Raw genomic sequence first — 23,739 nt, 5'->3', positions numbered from 1 at the left:
GAAGTTCGCTTCTGTTGTTTTGTCACGAGTGACTGGCTAGAGGCTGTTTGGATGAGCGATGAGGAGCAGCGGCATCTGAACGAGAGATGCCGGGTAGCCTGTGTAAGAAAAATACACTCCCCTAGTCACATAATAAGAGATACTTGCGATCAAGACCGATGTGAGGCCTCTTGGCAGCAGGAAACCAGCAGTTTCAAAAATGTGCGATTCCTCAGCCTTGTTTTTGGTGTCAATGTGTACTTTACTCGTCGTATCTCCTCTTTGCAGATGCGAAGCACCCGGACTGTGTCTGTGTGGCCCGTGGGATTTGTAGCTGGCAGATCGTACGAGCGCCCGCTGGTGTCAAAAGGCAAAGTTGTGGGCTGGTATAGTGGCTGGAGACCCGACCGACCCTTCGCCATCGACATGGCAGGTGAGAATCAACAAAGATCAGATTGTGGAACATTCATCAACACTTTTTTTTCATTTTGCAACAATACAGTAACACTCAAGACAATATTTATTTGCATGTTTGACTTATTTTAAGCGTTAAGCATTAGCTGTGTTTTGGATTGTGCTGTACATACTGTAAAGGTATGAACCCCAAGTGTAGTTGTTGAACATTGGGTAGTTTTTTATGTATATTAGTGCATACATTATCATTAACACCAATTGGTGTTATTTGGGTTTTCTACTACCATGTGTGTACTAGTCCAACTATCCTGTTAGAATTAAGAAATCTCATATTTAAAAACAGCCAAGGTTACCTTGTTGGACAGCTGGTTCGTTCGTTTGATTACATACAAAATGCAAAGGCGGTCTTCTCTAAAAAAATAGGCAAAGAAGCGCCCATGTCGGTCAGGTTTTTACATTTTTACAGTGGACGTATTTGTAAGGATCCTCCAAGTTAATTTCCCGTTTTATCAATTTTCCCTAAAAGCTTCAGTTCTATTGCTGATGTAACTGATGATAGAAAATGTATTTTTTTCCACTAACCTGACTTGGTGTGGACCTTCAGTTGGCAGTGTTTGATCATGTAGCCATCTTACCACATGAACAGATTTTGTACTGTATTTATAGAAAAAGGGTGACTACTGCTAGTGAGAGAGCCAAAAAAGACACAAAAAGGAAGAAAGACCAAAACCTGACATTTGACAAAATAAAAACATTAGATTTAATATGACATGCAACTAAACAATCAGTCTTTTGTAATTCCAATCTCTTCTTTCCATTTCATCTTTTTGAAGTTTCAATCATATGATCTTGCACTATGTGATAATTAAATTTACTAAACCAATTACATTATCCTGCTGTTATATCTTGTTGCATTTTCATTTTTTTTTAAGTTTTTGTAAAAAAAAAAAAAAAAAAAAAAAAACCTCTTTACTTCCAGTATTAACAGTAGAGTCGTAGACGCCATCGGTGCTGACCGTGTTCTTGCCGATTTTCCATCAAAACGCACAAAATATAATAAGCACTGTCTTTGCCTCAGGAGATCTTTACAGTCTTTCATCCAACTGCTTTCCATTAACAATATAATCTAACAACGTCATGTGCTGACTGTTACTCCCCCGCACATAAGCTTTTGCTCGATTGTGTGTTCCTAAGATAAATCGCAGTGTGCCGCTTCTTCTTAAAAAAAAACGTCTCGGAGTTAACCGTGCCAACGGATGACCGATGAAAAGGAATCTTAGTTTAAAGGAACCCAGACGGGCGTCTAGGAGCTCAGCAGCTCAGCCGAGTGTCTCAGAACCTCTCACCACGCCTCATTGCCGAGTTCAACAAGTCTGGCGAGCACGCACATAAATACTGAGTCTCATCCCGGATCCTCTTTAAAATGTCTCCACTTTATTGACTTGATGGTCTTGAACCGACTCCTAATGGCTCAATTTAAGCTTTTCCGTATTCTTTGAAACAGCCCTTAAGTCTTCAAATAGCTGCGATATTTACTCTGATTGGCGATATTTAATTGACACTTCGCTAAATGTATGTATAATTGTATTACATTATAGACTATGGTTACTTTATGTCCTTAATGTTTGTTTTATATTGAAACAAGAAAATGAATTTCAAAATTCTGAAGTATCCAGCTTATGATGGAGCCAGTGCCGCATCATTAGGATTTGGTGAATACTCCTTTATGCTCTTCTGCACAAACATTAGAATAAATATTCTACACTAAAACTCCTGAGATATTACTATCTAATCTGAAGTACCTGATCGACTGATCAGTCATGGATGAAATTTCTATCCCATCCAGACTAAACAGTGAAATGTTAGCAGATGTTGAAATTTCTCCTCTGGCAGAGATTTCATGTTTTTTATTTATATTTTTTAATAATACTCAAGACACACAAAAAAACAAGAAGTTTAATATGTTAATTCTTAAAAAAATGCATGGAGTATTTACAAATAAAACAAAAAGCCAATATTGTTAAAACCAACTATTTTGTCACTTCATATTTCATGACAAACATACAATAACATAACAGGGGAATAAAAAAAAAATGTAAATGCTTGTATGCAGGTTATGTTTTGTATGTTAAAGCTGTCACATAACTGAAAAAGAACAGTAATTTCAACTTGTCAAAAAATTTCAAAGACGCACAGACATGTTACCGTGTGATACGTAGCGTGACAGAAACTGGTTTTGAGCCGAGCAAAAACATTTCCATTTGAATATTGTGCAAAGTCGTGTGAAAATGTTTAGTATCTTTGTTGTCTTTGTGCAAACCACCTGTCAGAAGCAGGCAAATGACTTAACGCCTATTATAATTATAGTGGATAGTTAACTTTGATGAACATCCACATGGATCTAAAGTATATATATGTGTGTGTGTGTGTGTGTGTGTGTGTGTGTGTGTGTGTGTGTGTGTGTGTGTGTGTGTACATATATATACACAAACATACATACACACACACACGTATTGAAATGCGAAAATCCTGTCAGACGAGCTGATCAACAACAATCTTTTTGATCTGACAAGAATTCTTTCATTCGTTTCTGGCACTCAGAGGGACTATCTAGAACAATGCTTACATGTGTACTTTCATAATTTCACGCCATGTGGACACTCACGCGCACACACACACACACAGACACACGTACAGGTCTGCCCCAAGGATTATCACTAATTAAACCATGATAACAAGCACAAGAATCATTTTTCCTCCACCACCTTTCCTACTCCAACAACGACCTGATCTCATCCTCATATGCTCACTACACCCCCACCCATCCTTCTCCACCTAATCTCCATGCTGCACTCCAGCAGGCAAGCACAAACACACACTAATTATCATCCTTACTTTTACACGCCACCATATAATTATGCTGTCAATTTGCACTGCTGAGATTTAGTGTGGTTGCGGTATTAGACCCCATTTCTTGCTTTAAATTTCACAAGGACAACAATGGGTGCGCCAAGCGAACAGCCCAAACTTTATACACTCGAATTATTATTCATAGGATTTACAATGGAGTGACTGCAGATGTGTGTGCTAACATTATTGTGTTATACAGCGCTGTATTGTAAGAAGCTCACTAAAGCCGCCAATCTGCTACTCGCACTCATGTAGTTCAGCACAATGGAGTGAAAACCATGCCTGTGTGAAGATCTATTCACCTTGGCATATGCATGTGTGATTATGCAGATTTAGGCATATGCTATTTAATCATTCATGTATTAGAAAGCCATGCAAACACACACCTGCCTGGACTTGAATTGATATAAGTAGACAATCATGCGTTCTGGGGGGGGGTCTAACACACACCTATTTATTTTTTAAAACACACAGCAGACCTGCATCTCTGAAAAGCACACACTACATAACACCAAAGCACACACACACAGTCCCTGAAGTGAAGTGGCACTTGAGGCTGAAACTGCTGCCAGAGGAGAGGTTATGAAAGTGTTTAACCTTTGCGCAACCTCTGCGTTACTATGCTGCTCCCGAGATGGTGAGATGAGAACGAGTATGGAGAGACGGTGAGCAGCTGAAGATCAATCTCGAACAGACCTAGCGTGGTTTGGATAAAGAAATATCAAACTGAAAATATCTTGAGCGGATTAAAGGGTGAATAGATCAAAAATATAGGTAAATAAAATGTTTTTACGTTCCAGTCAGAATATTTTTAGGAACTTAAATGTTAATCGCAAACCTTGACACGCACCTTACATTTCAAGCTTAAATCTGAGCTTGAAAAAGAAAGAAAATAACCATTCGGGGAAACCAGGAAGTAGCGATATAAACAAAATCTCTCAACTCAAGCGTAAACTAACCAACTAATTGGGCACTGTTGAGTTATCTAATGCTAATACTGTCTGACTTCTATTCTGAAGAACTAGAAATGGTTTTATTCATGCCGTGCAAGCAGTGGACGCTCCTACAGAAATACTTTTAAGTAACAAAAGCTTATCTGAATGACGTTTGAAAATATTGACGCTGGTGAATTGATGCGGCCCTCTTATACGTCTATTTAAGTCACGGTGACTGGCTAATCCACCTGTCAGTCTTCAACCCAACCCTCTTGCAAGCCTTCGAGATCTAATCAGCACTTGTTGTCCCACATTCTTCCTTTGTTTTTTTCAAAGTGTTGAAAAAAAGACATCTTAAAATATTACCAATCATCTTATTTCTATGTTATATTGTCTCCATTTAAGAGCCAAATAATTTAATCCTGGGTATGGAGACGAGGTCGGACAAATACCAACATTATACCGGTTTCGCATGTGAATAAACACCCACATTTTTTTATCCGAGCAGATGACAATTTGCTAAATGTCACAAATAGAATAAATAATTCTTCCCTGGGAGATATTCTCACACCAAAACACTTAGGCCTTACAAACCAATGTCCCTATTAGTGTAATACCAAGGATGATTGAAAGTGATCCTTTTTCTTTTTATTGGACTTTTGGCCCTATCCATTAAGACACAACCAAGAAGTGAGGACTTCAACTGTTTGCACGGTCTTGTTTTACGAATTTCGATCAGCATGGATATATTCATGCATTAGAGCTAATGGGAAATATTCAAATTATGTTGGACTGTTGTTAAACAGTCACACACACACCTTTCAACTCTGAAAATAATTGCAATGAACGCACTGAATGACTGGGGTCAATAAAGTCTACAACTTGCATAATATGTTAAATCTATTTCATAGCAGATGTGTTTAAGTTGCAAACAGACAGGAGCTCCATGATGAACAGGTATTACAACATACAGATACCAGGCACATTTTAACCTTATCTGGCCACTTCGGTGCAATGTGGCATTGTTTGGGTGGCTAAAGTTACCAAAGTCTTCCCCCGGCCAAATACGGATAATCAGAGAACAATACTGAACAGGCATCAGTCAAAACACCTGAGTTCAGTCTTCAAAAGCCTCCCCAGAAACCATTATCCTCCAAAATGATGCACAGCTGCAGCTATTTATATCATGGGCCCTTTGTACACAGCAGACAGTTTGACTTGTCAAAGCAGGAAAAAGCACAGGTGGACTCCATTACATTAATGATAGCGGCATGCAATTCGGCTGAGCCATTTTCAGTGTTTACACCTGTATTGTTAGATCCCGGATATGTCAGACGGGAAAAGGCCGATTAGCCATTTGGCCACATGACACATGCATGTGCTGGAACAACAACAACAAATAGCAATAACAGAACAAAATACGTGACGGCTCATACGGGCTTGACTTCCTTGCAAAAATAAGAGTTCTTGCTGGCAGTGTGCTTACAAATCAGTTTTATTTTACATACATGTGTTTAGGCGGCTAGCCCTCAGGAACGGATCGAAATGCAATCACCTTTTGTTTTGCAAATGGGGAAGTATTCTCCACCCTCCCATGAGGGCCAAGCGTATCTTTATCACGGTAGCCACTTTGAAGTGTCAGAGTAAAAAACAAAAAAAAAAGAATAAATAAATAAAAGTGTTAATTCATAAAATCAATCACGGGCGCCAGTCCATTTCGTGTGTCAGAGCCATTTCTACCACCGCGATAGGGGGGTGGAACAGTGCCGGATTTGAAGATATTACAGACAAAGGGGTTTCCCTAAGTCAAAATGGCTGCTGTGAAGAGAGATACTATATTTGCTTTGACAGCAAGCACATATATTTCTCATCAGCCTTCGAAATGAAAGCGATTCAGGGCAATGAGCAGGAACAGAGCCAGCGAGGGTGAATAGGGGATGAGATGAAATTATAAATCTGCCACTCTCACGTTAAGTTAAAGAGGAGCGGTGTGATCACATATTTCCAAAAAAGAGCTTTGCACTACACTACGACCGGCATGCCTGGCTGTCGGCAAAACAAGCAGGAGAGGTGACAACTGACAAGCACAATGCTTGCAATTCTGGTCAGACAAAGATTCAAAACTTGAATTCCTAAAGTCCCCGTGGAGATCTGCCTACATCCAGGAAAGCGCCACATGGTAGAATCTCAGATTAAAATTGTTACACTCACATTTTGTTGGCCTCATACAATCAAAATTAACCCTGTCAGCTATTTATAGAGCTTGCCATGTTCTAACATGGCAAGAAAGGTGGATGTGATGCAACTTGTTGGGTTAATAAGCTTTGAATGTCGGCCTATTGTTTGAGGAAATGTAAAACTATTTTATTGGTAAAACCAAACTGTTCAAAAGATGAACAAAATTGAAATGGCAAAGGCAACAATAGAAATGGTAGATTATTACATGAATTAGTTACAGGTGGTTCAGGGAAGAAAGAAAAACTAGACAAGCTGGACATTAAGTGATAAACAAAGAGAAGGTGCACAATTTACAGATTTAAAGGAGCCCCGTAGGTAAATAATAATCTGAAAGAACCATGGAATATCTTATTCATCTACAATAAAATATGATTTTTTTGCTTATTTAATGGTAGTGTTAGACAAAAAAGATGCTCATGGACGTTCCCCTTTCTCACTTCCCTTACTTTATTTTTATTTACAAATTGCCATCCATGAGAGTATTTGAAACCAAACCCCTCTTCCTTTCAGTTTCATTATTAAATGTCCACTTATCTTATATTCATAACCTACCGCTAACTGCTCGGTTGAGATACAGCTCGATCTTCTCATCTAAGGGACGATTTCTGCACGTGTTTCATTCTTTCACGTGTTCCGTCCTGTTCTTCTGCTCAGTTGTTGCAATAAATCATGTTAAACAAACGGGAAACGGGTTGAGATATTCTTTTCCATGCATAATCTAACCACACCACTCGGGATAAGTCCAAGCGATCCATGCAGGTCATCTATCGTTGTGATAGGCGGTTGTCTCTGAGTCAATCAGCAGGAGCTGATGAAAGAAAAATAATTAGAATAAGAATAAGAACAACTTTATTTATCCCGAAGGAGTTGTGCCAGAGTTTCAAGTAAAACATAACAATAATAAATAATAGTAGGAAATTGTATAAACAGTAAAAAAAAAAAAAAAAAAAAAAAAATAGGGGGGGGGAATAAGAAATACAAATCAAACTAAAGTGTCAAAGTCGATGATGAGGGGGATGAGGGGGATAATGAGGGGGGTAATAGCACAATAGCTTATTGAAGCACTAGTGGTTGTCCATTTTAACAGTTCAATCACATCAAAATACAATTTGAATACAGGCTATTATGCAATGCGATGCTGAGGAGATGTCTTACGATAACAAATCATGCGTTTTTTTTCACCCAGATGCCTTGATTCCATGCAGCTAAAACTCACCCCCGAATGATGACTCAATTCCCGATTCTGGATTCGGACCCAGCGTTATTTTCTGTTCAAGAACTACACATAGATAGTCCTTCCCCCCCCTTCCTTGGGATGCTACCCCTCGTATTAGCCGGTCGGATATTTCAGGGAGCTAAGTGGGAGAAAGTTAGAGCAGGGTCTGGACAATAGCCTCCCGGGCAAACACGGCTCACACTGTGATCTCTGTATCAGAGGCTTGCTTCGGGGCAGGAGATGTCTATCTTGTAATTGCTCACATATCTGTTGGCTCGGTCTTACACGCATTTATCCGTGTGATTAACCTGCCTTGTTGCATATGACGCGTAATAAGCACAACCCAAGTCACATTTCTGTGCAGCTATTTCATAGAGTCTCCTGGGTTGTTCTTTATTTTTTTGGTGTAATGTCTTAAAAATATATCTTGGTCTCACCCTGTACAGTATTTTTGTGTCAGCTCAGGCAAAAAAGTGGATGAAGCCTTTGAGTTTGTGACAGTCGACCTGTTCTCAAATGTAGGAAACTGGAACTACAGTCGTGTCCGCAGTTTGAGACGCCTGCTGACACTCACATTTTTTCCCGCGGGCCGCAGTCTGTCAAGTGCTTGAGGATGACTGCAGCCTGAAAAGGGCTGCTCAGCTCGCCAGAGTGGGGAGATTAGGTTAGGGGATGTTGAATTACTGCCGTTGAATAACCGCATTGATCACCCATTTGCATTAATAAATATCCATACGCCTTACATTTGAAGTATCCCTGGCTCTTTCTGAAATAATTATAATGACAGATGTTGAGCTTGTCTATCGATCAACTCAAAGACGCATGTCAGGGTAAATCATCCCCAAAGTAAGATTCATCTATAAATAAACAAAATAACCAAAACATTTTCATCCCTGGGGATTATTTTGTATAATTTTTTTCTCATCATCAATTCTCCTTTTTTTTGGGAGGGGGGGATTAAGGGTTTAAGTCACTCACACTACAGGCCAACTGTTATCTAGAGTCATCTGATCAATTAATATACTTCCAAAACTCAGATACACCGTGCAATGGACTTCAAACCTAGATTATTCATCATTTAAATAAATTTAATGAATTGGACACACCCCAAAGGTACCATGTACCCTCAAATTGCTTAAATACTGTTTTAATGAGTGAAATGAAAGACAAAACATCTTCAAGTGTGAATTTTTAAATTGTCTCTTGAGAGTTTTGGTGGGGGAACTGCATCTTCCAGGTAATTAATTCAACATGAATAAGTAAGTCAATTACTATTCGGGTTTTTTTTTTTTTTTTTTTTTTTTTTTTTGCTGCACTGCTTCAGCAGAGAGTGACCCAGCAGGGAGAGCGATAGGGAAAGGGGGCTGATGGGATTTGTTTCTATCTCAGTAGTATTCCTCGGGCTGCAGAACCGTCTCTTAAAGGAGAAACGCAACAGAGGAAAGAAATCTCAGACTGTATTATCCTAGAATATTCAGCATATTAAAAGCTGAAAACTGAATTTCATGTCATGAAAGGGTTTCACTATTTATTCACAAAGAAGCTGACTACAAAAAGTTAGTATGCTAAACTAAGCGCGATGTACATGGCTTTTGTTAATCTTAATCGTTGCTTGCGCACTAACGTGTGATTTAAAACTGAAAGGAAATCATTAGCTTTGTTAGATTCACTTTTATTTCCAAATGGTAAATTTACCAACTCCAGCACTGGGTAAGGTGTTAAATATTATTAAATGTTCAAGTATCATATACATATAAATAATTTATCTTAGAGTGTTTTTGTTTGTGTATGTTGTCAGTAGTTTAAAGAATAAAACAAAATTTCATTCCACTCAACCATTTACCCATTAACAGCAAAATTGGTGGAACTGCTAATTTTGCAGTGGTCCCTTTTTCTCTCTTTTTCCGCATGGTGTAATTTGTGAAATGTGTTAATGTCAGACAAACCCTAGTGTATATGAAATTAGAAATATAGCACAGCGCTCTTGCTCAAACCAACCTCACCTCTCACCTTCTGGTGCCAGACAGCGAAATTCCAAATCTGAAGAGCTTTAACTCGTGGCTGACAGCGATGCTTCTTTCGGTGGCCGTTGAGCCCGTGGGGCAGGTGTTTTGCGTCCTTCTTTTCAGGGCTTTTTAGGGCGACCGCCCTCTGCAAATAAAGGTCAGCGGTGAACTCCGTGCGGGCTCGGCTCCGGGAGGGTGATTTATTCCGGCTGGGATGCTTTTGCTGGCTCCTGTGCAGCAATGATCATCAGGGGGCATTGCTAACACTTACAAATACATAATACTACATCTGTGTTCTAACTGAAAGGGAGCTATATGGTACAACTACTACTATAGTACAATAAAGATACTACTATCTTAAAGTAAGCTTGGAGTTCTTGATGGGGACCAAAAATAATTTCGACGAATTCTAAATTTTGACTTTTTCAGCAACCACCCTGGTTAGCAAATAAAAATATTCAGATATTCAGATATACAGTGATCCCTCGCTATAACGCGGTTTACTTTTCACGGTTTCGCTACTTCACGGATTTGCATCGTGCATTGTGTTCTGCATTCTGATTGGCTAAAAAGTCACTCCGCTTCTTCTCTACCTGTGCATTAATAACGTTGCAGTTTAATATGTACACGGACATAAAACAGCTTGCCAAATTTACATTACGTACGTGCAAATTCTCTTGCAATTTATAAATATAAAGAACAATACTTAAAAGAAAAAAAGAAAAGTCCAAACATATTGTTTTGCCAGTAATACGTGAAACAGCTTGCCAAATTTACATTACATACATGCTAATTCTCTTGCAATTTCGAGTTTCTCTAAAACCCATAATGTTGACAAAACGCTCTGGACGGACAAAAGCACCAGCGGCAGGGCCCAAAAGGCAGCGGAAGATGGTATCTATCGCGGATAAAGTTAAACTTCTGGACATGCTAATGGAAGGTAAAAGCTATGCGGCTGTAGGTCGGCTACGGAATTAATTAATCTTCCGTTCATTCCATAAAGAAGGAAGAAAAAACATAAGGACAACTGCAGCAATATATAATAGAGTATTTAATTGTATAATAATTGTAAAAAAAAGTAGAGGTTTCTACTTCACAGATTTTGCCTATCACGGGTTCTTTTTGGAACGTAACCCCCGTGAAAAACAAGGGTATGCTTTATACACAGTATTCAGATTCTTGTGTAAAATATTCTCACAAAAAAATTCCCTCGCATGGCTGTACATGTTTTTTTTTTCTTGTTGAAAAGCATAATCGGCCCATTTTTTTTTAATTTAATTTGTATTTTTTTGCCTTCTGCTGAGCCCCCTAACGGGGTGGGGGGTAACGAATAAGTGAAATACGCAGGACTGAAGATGTAACTGAGGATGGCATACTCTCAAGAGCGCCTCATGAAAAAGAACTGCCAACTAGCTTAACAACATTCACTATAAATAAGCCAATCACATGGAGCTGAGGGCCAATTACCAGTGAAAGTCAGCTGTAAAGAGGTCTGACAATCACTGTTTTTATGTCTTCTCAAAACAACCAGAGGCAATCGGAGGTCCACCAGGGCGAGAGTTCCGAATTTCAAGAGCATTAGTCGATAAAAAAATATTTAATGTGGCAATAACAATCCTGGCAAGCACAGTCAAATAGCTGCGTGCTGGCAGGAGACCTCAGCACTAAGCAGAGGGACACAGCGGCTACAAAAAAAGGGTTCTCAGAAAATGCCTTCGTCATTTTGCTGAAAGAGTTGTTTTTTTTTTTTTTTTCCATTATTCACCGCTATGTGCTGGAACATTTTCCTTTATCAGTATGGGTAAGCTTTTGGGTATAAAGACGTGAAAGACATTGGTCGTGCATCTCCTCCAGATGGTCTTCAGGGAAGATCCGCACATCAGATGTGTGAATAATGTGTATGATCCACGCCTGTTGACAGAAACAAGGTCACAGGTTGTACATTTATATTTAGTCACAGTCATTTTCACATTGGTCTTACGATTGACTGGCAACCAGTCCAGGTTTTACCCCACCTCTCGCCCGATGAGTGCTGGGATAGGCTCCAGCATCCAAGTGCAAGATCAGTTGCAGACCGCAGATGGATGAATGGATTTCAGCATTATTTTTTTGTGTAAATACTAAATAAGCTTATAATAGACCGTATAAACTTTAATCATGAGGGGTATTTGGATGTGGATTAAAGTAAATGAGACAAATAGTCATTTCTATCCTCATCCGGTCAGGCAAAGGAGTGCCAACACAAAGGGTGGTCCCTGTGGTCGATAAAAAATGATTAGAAATGTTTGAGGGGATGTTGGTGCTTCTGCCTTATAGCAAGAGGGTCCCTGGTTCACTGGATTAGCAGTTTAGGTAATGAATTAGTGAGCAAATGGGGGTAAGTTAACCATCAAGTCCAACAAGAATAAGCAGAGATGTGTCCACACCAATGCACCCTGCAAGCATGGAAATGCTATTAAATTAGCAGTGCGTGATTGCAGTTGCAGAACTAGATTTTTGGGAATTTTGGCAAAAAAAAAAAAAAAAAAAGAAAAGAAAAAGGTATTATCATTTAATGACAAATTATTATATTTATATATTTCCTGTTTTGGGAAATTTGGCAAAAAAAATAATACAGTTGTTGTAATTTCATGACAACATAATTATATTTCCTGTTATAAGAGATTCCTATTAGCTGCATTTAAGTGGCACTATGCTGGTTCAGGAGATTTATATTTTGTGTTTTACTTCCCCTGCAAAAGTCAGGTAAAGAGTTAATGGCAGTAATAGAACTGCTGTTCCTCAACTGGCAATCAGGATGACTTTCCAGGTCACAACTGCTGTACTTTTTGCTCCCGGTGTAATTAGATAGTGTCAGATCATCAGTTCTTGCCTACATGTTCCCAGTATTTAATCAGATTGATTAAATCTGGTTGCCAGCCATCCATTAAATCTCACCTCTACATTTCCATCATGAGCATCCTGACTACTCCCTGACTCAGTTCTTAAACCCTTCCCTCTCTTTATTGCAATTATCAGAGGAGAATTGCAGACCCCTGTAGCAAATGAATTTCCTATCAGTCATATCATAGTCATTAGATACACCGAGCCATGGTATCATTTTTGTATGTGATCATAATAGTCTCATAATATGCTTTCACTGCATGCCAGTTAACCTTTTTTCGCCCTCTCTTTGCTTTTCCTCCCCTGCCTGTCGTCTCCCAAAGGCTTCGCCATCAACCTCCAGGTGATCCTGGCCAATCCGCAAGCTAAGTTCAAGAGGATCGGCTCACAGCCGGGTATGCAGGAGTCGGACTTCCTCAAGCAGATCACTAAGGTCGCCGAGCTGGAGCCCAAGGCCAGCAACTGCACTCGGGTCAGTGAAAGTGCACCGTATCGGGAGCTTCTAAAAATTCTTTCCATTTTAAAGTAATACAAGCCATCGGCTTAAGTCCGGCAGCTCAATGCTAAAATCATAGGCATGGCAGTTGTGTTTCTTCTAGTTGGCTGCACCGCTCTCAAGGATCTAAACAAACAGGAATAAATTATCCAACCTGGTTTTGAAAATGGTGCTGTTGGGGGCTGACTTTTACGTTTTAAGAAAAATGCCGGCAGGGAAAGTTAATCAATTGGAAGGTTGTCCGTTTGAGCGAAGAGTCATTTTCAAGGTAATCATGTGTTCATTTTTCCTGCTATCATTTTCCTGCTAGCCGGTGATGAAGGCTGGGGGGGACATTTAAGGATAAGAACAGAAGAATGTGGTGGCCAAAAGAATTTGGGATTGGTGATAAAATTGGGAATTAGGTGAAATATAGACCCAAGTTATCTGTCATTTTTCCCCATTCATCATTTTGGGCAATTTTAACCTAATAATAATGAATATTTAGTATTTGCTCAGTATTAGCTCAGTAAAGACCATCTCAAACGTCAATGCGTCTGTTGGCCTCCCTTTATAATCTTTATCCGGAGCTCCTTTACATCATAACAAAGTATATAAGAGGTCAGTGGTCCTTTTGGAAATAACATCAGTATAGCAGCACCCATATATTTAAAAGACTGCAATACTGTTTTTGATTTCCAGCATTAATTTCCGCTCAGACTATTCACAGCAAGATGTGATTTAGTCTTGGGTTTGTTTTTGAAGGCTTGAGTCAAATAAATAAAAAAATTGTCTGTGTTAGCTTGAAATTAAAAGCTGAATTTCTATGCAAACTTTTGCCCTTTGTAGTTAATATTTCATTTAAATAACAACAATATGTGGGCCGTATTCTCTAATAGATGGGAATGAGTTTTCTCTATTTCATTTCTCACAGTCACAGCTATTTGATTATGATAATAAGTACATAATCAGACTGCATTGACCTGCATATTGGAGGTGGATGATGCACGCCGGGTTTTAATAAAAGCCCAATATATCGGTCTTAATTTTGTTTTGTGTGCGTCTGTACGCGCGCACACGTTTGTGTAGGTGTGTGCGACTCCCAGATGTGAAACTACACACATAATAAAGCCCTGCATTGTGGTGGCACATAATCATAGAGTATCCCCCTTCTATTGACTGCATGAGTCATGCTTAGAGCTTATGGTTTGATCTAAACTTAGACACGCGTGGTCCTAGCAGGACAGAGACGGTGCTATAGCGGTATCAATCCTGGATCAGGGCGTTGGCAGTTTAAATCGATGCGACTCATCTCAAATCACAACAGCCCTGTTGGCACTCGGTTTTATGAAGCCACTCATCCTCTTGACAACCATCACCGGAGCCGCCTCAAAGGACTTTGTGAAAAATGGAAAATCGTACTCCCTTTTAATCGAAAGGTTTGCAAGTTAGCGTGGAACTGGAAAGTTTCACTCCAAAGCGGGAAGAGAAACATGACCTTTTAAGACGGGTATATCCCACTTTGATAGATGTCCGATGTGTGTTCCCTTTACATGAGAACTCATGGGTTCAAATAAACGTACAACCCCATCCATAAAACTGGATTTCGATTGAGGTTGAACTTGTTAGACACGTTGATTCTTAGTGCAATTTTACTCCGGTTTTGTGTAACTTACGTCATTTTAGGCACGTTACTGGTCTTTCACTTTCACGTGTGATGACATTGAATAACTACGCCCCACCCAAAATGAAAACAATAGACCCTGCTGTCTGAAGGTGAGACCAATTTATTGAATATTTTCCATCACACGATCCTTTATATATTATAAATATTTTCCCCTATACAGGACTGTTTCATAAAAATTAGAATATTGTGATAAAGTTCTATAACTTCTGTAACGCAATTAAAAAAATAAAAATGACTTTTGCGTGATATTCTAATATTTTGAGTTTTCTTAAGATGTAAGCCATAATCAGCAATATTAAAATAATAATAAAAGTCTTGCAATATTTCAGTTGATTTGTAATGAACCCAGAATGTATGACATTTTTGTTTTTGTAATTGCATTACAGAAGATAAAGAACTTTACCACAATATTCTTATTTTCTGAGACAGTCCTGTATATGTTGTCATGAAACAACAAAGCGTCTGGTGTTGGTAATAGGGAAAGTGGCTTACATAGGGGGCAGATGAACTTTCCAGGGGACACAAATAGCACCATATAAACATTAAACATCCAGGTCAGAATCATCTATTGTTCTATATTATCTGCATTACCTCTGTGGGGGCATTTCAGTTAGCAGCAGCTTCATATTTAGTCACCGGCATGCTGGTCACTTACATGTGCGTGTCACGTCACCGCATTGTGAGTCCCCCTGGAGGATTATCGGTAAATGTTTCCCACAGGGAATAGGATTCAGACTCCACAGACCTGCTGGATCATCACTTATAGCTTGCCGCTGCAGAGGCAGACAGCGCTGTGTTGAAAGTATCATCATCATTATCAGCCCCATTACCTTAATGGAGCTGCTTGGCCACTGTTATTAATACAGGTCTTTAACAGGCTGTGACATCATCAGTCATAATGTTACCCCAACAGCAACGCACCCGGATTCAGTATTTAAAAGCAGGACAAAGCAACATCTGGGCTGAAATGTCAGAGCCTGGAAAGACGGTTAATGGCGTTCCTCGATTCCAGAAAAATGTTTAGACGAGAAGATGAGGAGGGTGATATGGACACGATGCTGTGACATCATTAATCATCATTACTGTGGAACTTGAACCTTGTAGTTTTGGGGAGTTGTTATTTTACTATGCACGGATAAAGATGTTTAAGTGCACATATACAGGACTGTCTCAGAAAATTAGAATATGGTGATAAAGTTCTTTATCTTCTGTAATGCAATTAAAAAAAAAAAAAAACTTTTCCATGATATTCTAATATTCTAATAATAGACATGATAAATCTAATATTTTAATATCTAATATCATCATTACTATGGTACTTGATCCTTGTAGTTTTGGGGAGTTGTTATTTTACTATGCACGGATAAAGATGTTTAAGTGCACATATACAGGACTGTCTCAGAAAATTAGAATATCGTGATGAAATTCTTTATCTTCTGTAACGCAATTAAAAAAAACAAAAATTACTTTTTCATGATATTCTAATATTTTGAGATAGGATTTTTGAGTTTTCTTAAGATGTAAGCCATAATCAGCAAAATAATAAAAGGCTTGCAATATTTCAGTTGATTTGAAATGAATCCAGAATGTATGACATTTTTTTTTGTTTTTGTAATTGCATTACAGAAGATAAAGAACTTTATCACAATATTCTAATTTTCTGAGACAGTCCTGTTTCGGAAAACATTAATTTATACAATTAAATTCATATAATTTTTCTAAAAGAATACATTAGTCTCTCAACCTCACACATAGAGAAGTCTGGTAATACTGAATTAACATAGAGGGAAAAGGATGAGGTCTTCTTGCTTTACTCGCTCAAGTTCTCCATCTTCATTTTGTGAAGCAGCATATTTTATCCATGAATGTTATGCTTTTTATATCCCCATTTGATGATCTGAGCTTATTACTTAAAACATTTCAAATACAACATAATAACAAATAAAGGAGTACGCCCAACAATAAAGATAAATTACATGACATCATTGCGTGATTCTGAACCTCTTCTGTCTGTTTCTGATTGATAAGAGCGGTGACTCACCCTCCGCATTCTGCCCACCATGAGGAAGGGATCTAAGATCGGATCACAGACCCTCCATCTTGACCTTGACAATGGAGGGCATAAATGGCCAGTTCAGTATCTGACAGGGACTGTAATGTTGTTAGAGCGGGAGAGAAATGGCAACAGACAGCTGAGACAGGACTGCAGAGGAGGTGGCAGGAACAGATGGAGACAGATGATACCGGGGCAGGAAAAGGGATCGAGCGGGAGTCATGTAGAAAAAAAAAAAGGTTGAGGTAGATGGACTGATTGGAGGTAGATATTAGAAAGAGGATTGACACGCGGAGGACTGCCAGAATCCACGCCGTAGCGGATTTCAGTTGCAGCGGCTCTCAGGTTCTTGCTGAATTTATTTTTGCATTTTCCAGATTAAGCTAAATGCAATCTGCTGATCTGTCTAAGGGGGGGGTGCTTCAGGGGGAAAGATCTACAAATAGATACGTTCCAGGCATCTTTTATTTGACATTTTAAAGCTCATTTCAGGTGATACAGGACTGTCTCAGAAAATTAGAACATTGTGATAAAGTTCTTTATCTTCTGTAATGCAATTACAAAAACAAAAATGTCATACATTCTGGATTCATTTAAAATCAACTGAAATATTGCAAGCCTTTTATTATTTTGCTGATTATGGCTTACATCTTAAGAAAACTCAAAAATACTATCACAAAATATTAGGATATCATAAAAAAGTATTTTTTTTGTTTTTTTTAATTGCATTACAGATAAAAAGGAACTTCATCACAATATTCTAATTTTCGGAGACAGTCCTGTATATGGATCTCAATATTATGTTTATGGTCACATGATGGGCAAAAACGCAGAAAATGGAACCACTAATATTTCATAAATCTAAAACTTAAAACTCAAGAAATAATGGAAACCTACTTAAGTATGAATGGTCTTCTAATGATGCAATTTTTAGCCTCATATTACATACGCCCCAAAAATTGTGGCATTGCAACCATGAGGTCCAGTATTGGAGCCAAAAAGACTAACATTAGGCTTAGTTTTGGAAAGAAACTGCTAAGACTCAATGGACTGAATTTTTCATTTTCATTGACCTGTTTAGCTTCCCTGATTTGATTTGCTTGTTCTGATAACATTTTTTAAAACTCAAGTCAGATTTATACTTACTATATATCGCAGCAAATCACAACATATTCGTCTCAAGACACTTTCCATGAGGAGCAGGTCTGGACCACCACTCACTCACTCACTTCAAATTTTTTTTACAACATTCCCCCATAAGCAAACGGCGAGGAAAAACTGTCTTTTTCCAGGCAGACACCTTGGACAGCAACATTAGCAACCTTCTGACTCGACTAGTTATACTAGCAACCAGTTGAGAAAATCCCTTTTAAAATTTCAATTACCTCCTGTATGGTAGGCAGGCACAAAGGACCTCCCTAGTAATAATAACAGTATTTCTGACAGTTACATGATTTTAATTGACATGATACAATATAATATTAATTAAGACAGTATAATATCAATTTTCATAAAATAAATAATAGTGGGTGCCAGCCAGTACCGCAACACTACATCAAGCCACACCCCCTGAAAACCTGCAAAATGAGAGAGCAGATAGATTTGGGAGAAGATATGAGGTTACCATCATGCACTTATGAAGGGACATAAAGGCAGATAGGATAGAAATAGTGGGAGGAATGACAGAAAAGTCAAGACTAAATAAATGTATCACCATTCAAGTAGCCAACAGAGACCCTGGATGTTAGCCGTCAAAAGTTACTAATGTTTTGTCTTGACTAAAACAAGAACGCACTCCATGTTTTTACGTCTTCTGACACTGAGTGATTTTTTTTTGAAGAAATAACCCACGACAACTCTTCCAGGATTCTGGAAAATGTCCATAGAAACATCCAATCTACCACTTTGTTTACATTCCGGTAGTCAACGTAAGGGGCTCTTCATGGGCCTACAAATTTGAGCATGAGGTGTAACACCTCAAAACAGTCCAGACCCTCTGAACATTTGAAAGATGCAGCAAACGGCATCAAAACACAAAGCTACTAGCTAACCTGACTTAACTAAAATGGGAAGCCACAATTTGAATTTCACTAAGATAAATCAAACAGATATCGACCCAGGTGTGATGGACCTGATCGGCGCACAACTCATCGCTATTATTCCATAAACACAGTTATGGAAGGTAAACTTCGCTTGATTGTAACCTGAATTGCTCCACATCTTTGTGAAGGAGCAAAATTATATTGGACTTATTTGAAAAGACTCTTTTCGTCCAACATATTCATGAGATACAGATCTTTCCATTGCCACATGGGGAGTAAGAAAAAAAAAGAAGAATTCCTTCTCATTCAGTTGAATGTTGCCTAGGAGACCGGCGACGGCTCTTCTCACTGTAATTGGGCCAGGTGAGCAGCAGATATTTTCACCCCGTGATGTAAAGTTATAAGAAAAAAAGAAGTAACAAATCCATCTTTACCGACTTGATGTTCACAGCACCATCATGGTACGGAGGAAACGTTCAATGTTATTAATATGACATTAATTCTGAGTCGGCTTTAGTGCATTATCACTATTTATTTGGTTAAAATCCAACCTCACAAACGCTTAAAGCAAGAGGGTGTTTATTTATTGATTTGGCTGTAATGATACGCTAAAAATCCACCAAGAGTTGATCTTTTGTTATGAACTAACTCTTATATTGGAAATAGATTTGAATATTTTCATTCTTCCACTGCTCCCCCATCGGTTTCTTCCTCCTGACAGGCAGAGGGCTGCCCTCCTCTTATGTTATTAGCAGTAAGAAAACTCTACTCAGGGACAGCCTTTTTGCCTCCCAGTCGCTTTGGGGAGGAAAAGTAAGAACGGAAGAGGCCGAGAGGCCAAAACAAGAGGGAAACCTGAAGATAGAGAGAGAAAGAATCTGACATGATAAATGTGGAAACCAAGAGCAAACTGGGAGAATGCGGGGAGTCCAGGGGAAACAGGGAGGGCCTTCTGACTGTATAATTGGTGTGCGTGTGTGTGAGATTCAAACACACTCACACACACACACCATCCCCTCAGCTCCGGGTTGATGCTTTAGTGGCTGCTACGTTAGACTCGTTAGAAATGCAAAGTGGGCCAATTAGCTGCACGGCGAGTGGGAGCTGACATGTTCCACCTGAAGGAGCCCAGAAACACCTCCAGTGTTTCGCATCCGGCAATAAATCATACCTGTGTAACACGTTCTCTGTGCGTGCTTGTGTGTGTGTGTCTGTGCTTTGTTTTGCAGCCAAGTTCTGTATTTGAAAAAAAAAAGGTATAAAAGCTCTTCACATAGATCCGTGAGAAACAAATGTGGTCTGTTTTGCCGGAGAATCTTCAGTTGCAGTGTTTTCTCACCAATATGTGGTTGTGAAATTGGCTTGCGAACACAAGACAAACAGCTGCAGTGTGTGTGTGTGTGTGTGTGTGTGTGTGAGTGTGTGACGCGTTTGATTCGATCCATTTGGGAAGACGTCGGACGGTATCCTCTCCTCGGAATTCCTCCTGGCAGAGCAGCCGGTGCTGCACTCAGCGGCAGTGGGGTACAAAGCAATATCCAAGCAGAGACTTTCAACTGAGAGATATTTCATCAGAGCGTCATCAAGGAAGGAAGAGTTTTCTGCAGAAAGAGGAACTTTCATTTGTCTTTTTTTTGTCTTCTTCAGTGGTTAAAATCCAACTCTCCATCTGGATTGTTATTGATATTTTACGGCCTTGATTTTGCACCATGAATTAAACATCTTGTTGCGTTTTACATTCATTTTTTTTCCCCCTTGTCATCACATCTATAATTAGAGCCAATTTTGCAATACATATATTCAAATCAAAAGTTGAATCCCTTGTCGTGCTTTTGCTTTTTCCCCTGCTGCACGTGATGAAAGTACAAAAACATCAAGTTAGGTGTCTATCATGTGTCCATGCACACTTCCAAAACAAAACGTGGATTTTCTTTTTTTTATAAATCCCTGTTGTTTTTACATGTAAGATGGAGCATATTTGCTTATTTGATGTCAATTTACATAGAACACAAAATTAAATTAATAAATTATTATTTGCTGATATTTTATATTTAATATCCATCAATCTTCTATCGCTTCTGTTGCACTCAGGGTCACGAGGGATGCTGTCAATCACAGTCAATCACACGGCCGCATACAAACACAGATAAAAATATTTAGTCACTCATTTGGGGACATTTTCCCAATTTGTTTTCATATTTTTGGACTGTAGGAGGAAACCAGCGGACCCAGAGAAATTAATATTGAATATTAAATATGTAATATCAATATTAATTATTATTAGTATATTAATTATGCTATTATATTATATTAGACCATTATATTAATTAATATTAACATATTAACATAAAACACCGTATATAATAATTAATATATAATATTAAAAATCATATTATATCATTTCTAAAAGAAGGTTACTGTTAAATCTAGTGCTGGTTTCAGAATATTTCTTCAATTTCAATGTCAATAAATGTTCAAATATTCTATGGGCAAATATATTTGGTCATTTGTATTACATATAAAAACTGAATTAACCACAAATTGGAAAAACAGCAAAATATGACAGCACATCTGTTTATCATAAGCACAACCATACATATGATAGGTGGATGTGTAATAAAGCATACGTGTGTGTGTGTGTGTGTGTGTGTGTGTGTGTGTGTGTGTGTGTGTGTGTGTGTGTGTGTGTATGTGTGTGTGTGTTTGTGACCTTGTGCAGAATGCTAACAGTAGCAGGGACACATTTCTCAATACTGTGCTGGCACTGTTGCTGTATTTCATGGTGGATAGATATATAAGTCATACATATCAACAAGTCAACATACACCTGTGTGCATGTGTTTATTTCAGGACAAATATATAGAATAACTTACAAAAAAGTAACAGTCAATTGATAACTGCGATTCAGGGTTTGTTATTCCAGGTGGAGTCGGAGGATTTCCATCCTGGTGGTGGTGGTTGGGGATTTATATATAGCTATAAATGCACTGATCTAAAGAATATCACATAAAATAGCGTGAGTCGTTGTGATGTTGTTAAAAATAAAACAGACAGGGAGTTAACTTTTTCATTCTTTTTAAGAGAATTATTAACCCACTAGGAAATATCTCCTTTAGTATTATATATGTCATTTGAAGAGAGTGGGGTTGTTTCATGAACAAATATTAACCTCCTCTTCTTGCAGCAACTGGACTTGATTTTTTAGAACTTCAGAAGCTTCGCAGACTCACGTCTTGGTTTCAAGCGAAGACAATCAAGTCCAGTTGCTACAAAAAGAAGATTTTGACAAGAATTAATCATGAAATTGATGACTGAGAACCTCAAGTGACAAAGTTAACCTCCCTTGAGTCATCCACAGTGATGTGGATTTTTGTAAACCAATCAAGTCAACACAAGCATATAATTATAAACACCTTGTTCATCACTCAGCTATTTTGCTTGATTTCCAAGCTAATTGTTCAAACATTGTTAGTGTTTGTTTTCTTTTCTTTCTAAAGAGAATAATCGCAAGTGTAAAACCAAAGGTTTCGCATTTATATGTAGGACCTTGCAATACAGATCAGCTCTTTCACAGGGAGAAAGGAGCAAGGATTTTCAGGATTTTCCGGGATCTTCTGGCGTAAACTACTCGAAAAGTGGAAATAGCACTGCTGAAGGCATGATTTGCACGGCTGTTGCTTATCACAGTGCCATCAATTTCAGATTGTGATGAGCACAGAAGCAGAATGTAACTTTTATTCTTAATACGATATAACCGTATTTGCAGTAAAACCTTATTGCTAATGCCAAAAGCTTGTCTTTTTTTGCATTGACACACTACAATTAGCTGGCATTTTTAACATTATCACTATTGTTATTAGTCTCAGATCATCTGCACCTTTCCATCCCGACCCTCACACCCCTCCATCTCTTTCACAATCACTCTTTCCTTTTTATCTCTGTCCTTCTCTCTCGCTCTATCTCTTTTTCTACCGCAACTTTTCGAGACAGAAGGTTGCATGCATTGAGCTCAGGTCTGTCCAAGTTTTGGTAAATTGGTAGTTTTTCCTCGCCGCTGTTGACGATTGCTTGCTCAGAAAAGCATCATGAGACAAATGTGTTGTGATCAGTGCACCTACCACCCCCCTGTATCTCCACCGAAGTGTATTTTCTGACAAATATTTCCTTTTTTTTTCCCAGTGTCCTGTATCTCTGCTGTCAGCAAATTCATTTTCGGCTTCCTTTGTTTTCCTCCAGGTGCTGGTGTGGCACACGCGCACAGAAAAGCCCCAACTTACGAATGAACCGGCAAGCCGGAAGGACACCGTGATCATCGAGGTGTGATTGGATGGGTTTGGCTAAACAGGAAGCCGACTCCGCTGACTTGTTCCGGCATCCTGCACTTCCTTTTTAGACAGAGACTCCAAGGAGAAGCGTTATCCAGACCAGTGACATCATCATCGTACGAACGAGACAACAGCGGTCATTGTGGGGATTTACAAAAAAAGACTAGGGGAGCTAATTTCCGCCATCCATGGGTTGCTGGTTAAAAAGAAATAAATTAAGTAATTAAAAAAAAAAATAATGAGCCATGGGATTTATCTTGAATTATCACCATGTCATTTTTACAGATTAATTCTCCACTGACAGCCAGTGACGCAGTGGTATTACAACAATCAATCTAAGCTTGTGAGACAGTCACCGCCACTCAAAGATGCACCCAATATTTTGGGGAATGCACTCGTTCACTGCAATTCAATATAAAAAAAACATTGGCGCATTCACTTTAGAATGGATATGGTTAGCCTAGCTTAGCATCATGAGAGGAAAATATATAAAGGGAATATATTTTGTGGGTGTCTGGTCTGAAGATTGACTTTCAGATCTCAATCTACTCACTATTTTGTTGCTGTTGTTACTGT

General features: G+C 38.7%; 1 protein-coding gene across 1 annotated transcript in view; it reads left to right on the top strand.

The window, feature by feature from the left end:
- LOC147236204 (galactosylgalactosylxylosylprotein 3-beta-glucuronosyltransferase 2-like) overlaps positions 1-23,399 on the top strand; it is a 59,781-nt gene extending 36,382 nt beyond the window's left edge. The window contains exons 2-4 of the mRNA XM_086165054.1: positions 268-412; positions 12,905-13,053; positions 23,075-23,399. Of these exons, the coding sequence (XP_086021180.1) occupies positions 268-412; positions 12,905-13,053; positions 23,075-23,161 (381 nt within the window). The 3' untranslated portion in view covers positions 23,162-23,399. The remainder of the gene's footprint in view (positions 1-267; positions 413-12,904; positions 13,054-23,074) is intronic.
- The last annotated feature ends 340 nt before the right edge of the window (positions 23,400-23,739 follow it).

Source organism: Fistularia commersonii, chromosome 2 (assembly GCF_037954325.1).
Source record: "Fistularia commersonii isolate RoL2024-O1a breed Wild chromosome 2, RoL_Fcom_v1.0, whole genome shotgun sequence".
Taxonomy (NCBI): Eukaryota; Metazoa; Chordata; class Actinopteri; order Syngnathiformes; family Fistulariidae; genus Fistularia; species Fistularia commersonii.
This window is presented reverse-complemented; position numbering and strand designations above follow the sequence as displayed.